We start from the raw sequence: 1,026 nt of genomic DNA on the forward strand, positions 1-1,026 counted from the left end.
CGGGCCGCACGGCCCGGGAGGGGGCCGGGAGACAGTGGGGTACCATTAAAGTTTTTATTTCTCGTGTCTGTGCGAGCAGGTGCCTGGGGCTGGGGGCTGGCTTTATTAGGGCTCCCCCCCTCTCGCGGGGGCAGTCCATCCCAAGGGATTCGGCTAATTAGAGCCCGATGTCGGACCCCGAGGCTGGGGCCGAATTGGGGTCTCAGGTTGGCGGAGGGCAGGGGACAGCACTGCATTAAATTGGGTGGACTTGGGGAGGGGGCACGGAGACAAAAGCAGCAGGTGGGGTGGCCGGCGAGCAGGCAGCTCCTTTACCACCCGAGGTGCCAAAGGGGGATCCTTAAAGTGTCCCACAGCCTTCTTTAATTAAGATCTGGGGGATCGGAGGCTCCTTTCCTTTGCCTTTACTTTTGGGGGCACCGGACTGCAATTGTGATGCTTTGTGGGCAAACCTAACTTGAGGATGGGCCGGGGGTCTCCGTTCCTCCCCACCACAAGCGGATTGCAGTCGCGGCTCTCGGCTCCCGTGCGGGATTCCCCGGAGGAGCAGCGCCGGGGCCAGGGAGGGGCGCGATTTCCTCTCCCAACTCGCCCCCTCTCCGCCCACCCCGCGGCCGCCACTTTGGGGAGGGCAGGGGAGGAAGTGGAGGCCGGGTGGCTCGTCTCCGCTCCCCTCCCCCCGCGCAGTTTATAACCCGTCCATTGTGCGCCGCTGCCCCGTGTCTCCCTCCAGCCGCGACCATGCCCAGGAAGAAGGCGGCGGCGGCGGCCTGGGAGGAGCCGAGCTCGGGCAACGGCACGGCCCGCGCCGGGCCCAGGAAGCGCGGCGGCCCGGCGGGCAGGAAGCGCGAGCGGCCCGAGCGCTGCAGTAGCAGCAGCGGCGGCGGCAGCAGCGGCGACGAGGACGGCCTGGAGCTCGACGGGGCCCCCGGCGGGGGCAAGCGCCCGGCGCGGCCGGCGGCGGCGGGCAAGGCTGGCGGCGCGGCCGTGGTCATCACCGAGCCCGAGCACACCAAGGAGCGCGTC

The 1,026-nt window shown here is 69.0% G+C and overlaps 1 protein-coding gene across 1 annotated transcript in view; it reads left to right on the top strand.

The window, feature by feature from the left end:
• The first annotated feature begins 735 nt into the window (after window positions 1–735).
• Window positions 736–1,026, top strand: part of RCC2 (regulator of chromosome condensation 2) — a 25,581-nt gene continuing 25,290 nt past the window's right edge. Inside the window, exon 1 of the mRNA XM_012662659.1 lies at window positions 736–1,026. Within this exon, the coding sequence (XP_012518113.1) occupies window positions 742–1,026 (285 nt within the window). The 5' untranslated portion in view covers window positions 736–741.

The sequence above is a fragment of the Propithecus coquereli genome, unplaced genomic scaffold (assembly GCF_000956105.1).
Source record: "Propithecus coquereli isolate 6110/MARCELLA unplaced genomic scaffold, Pcoq_1.0 Scaffold77, whole genome shotgun sequence".
Lineage (NCBI taxonomy): Eukaryota > Metazoa > Chordata > Mammalia > Primates > Indriidae > Propithecus > Propithecus coquereli.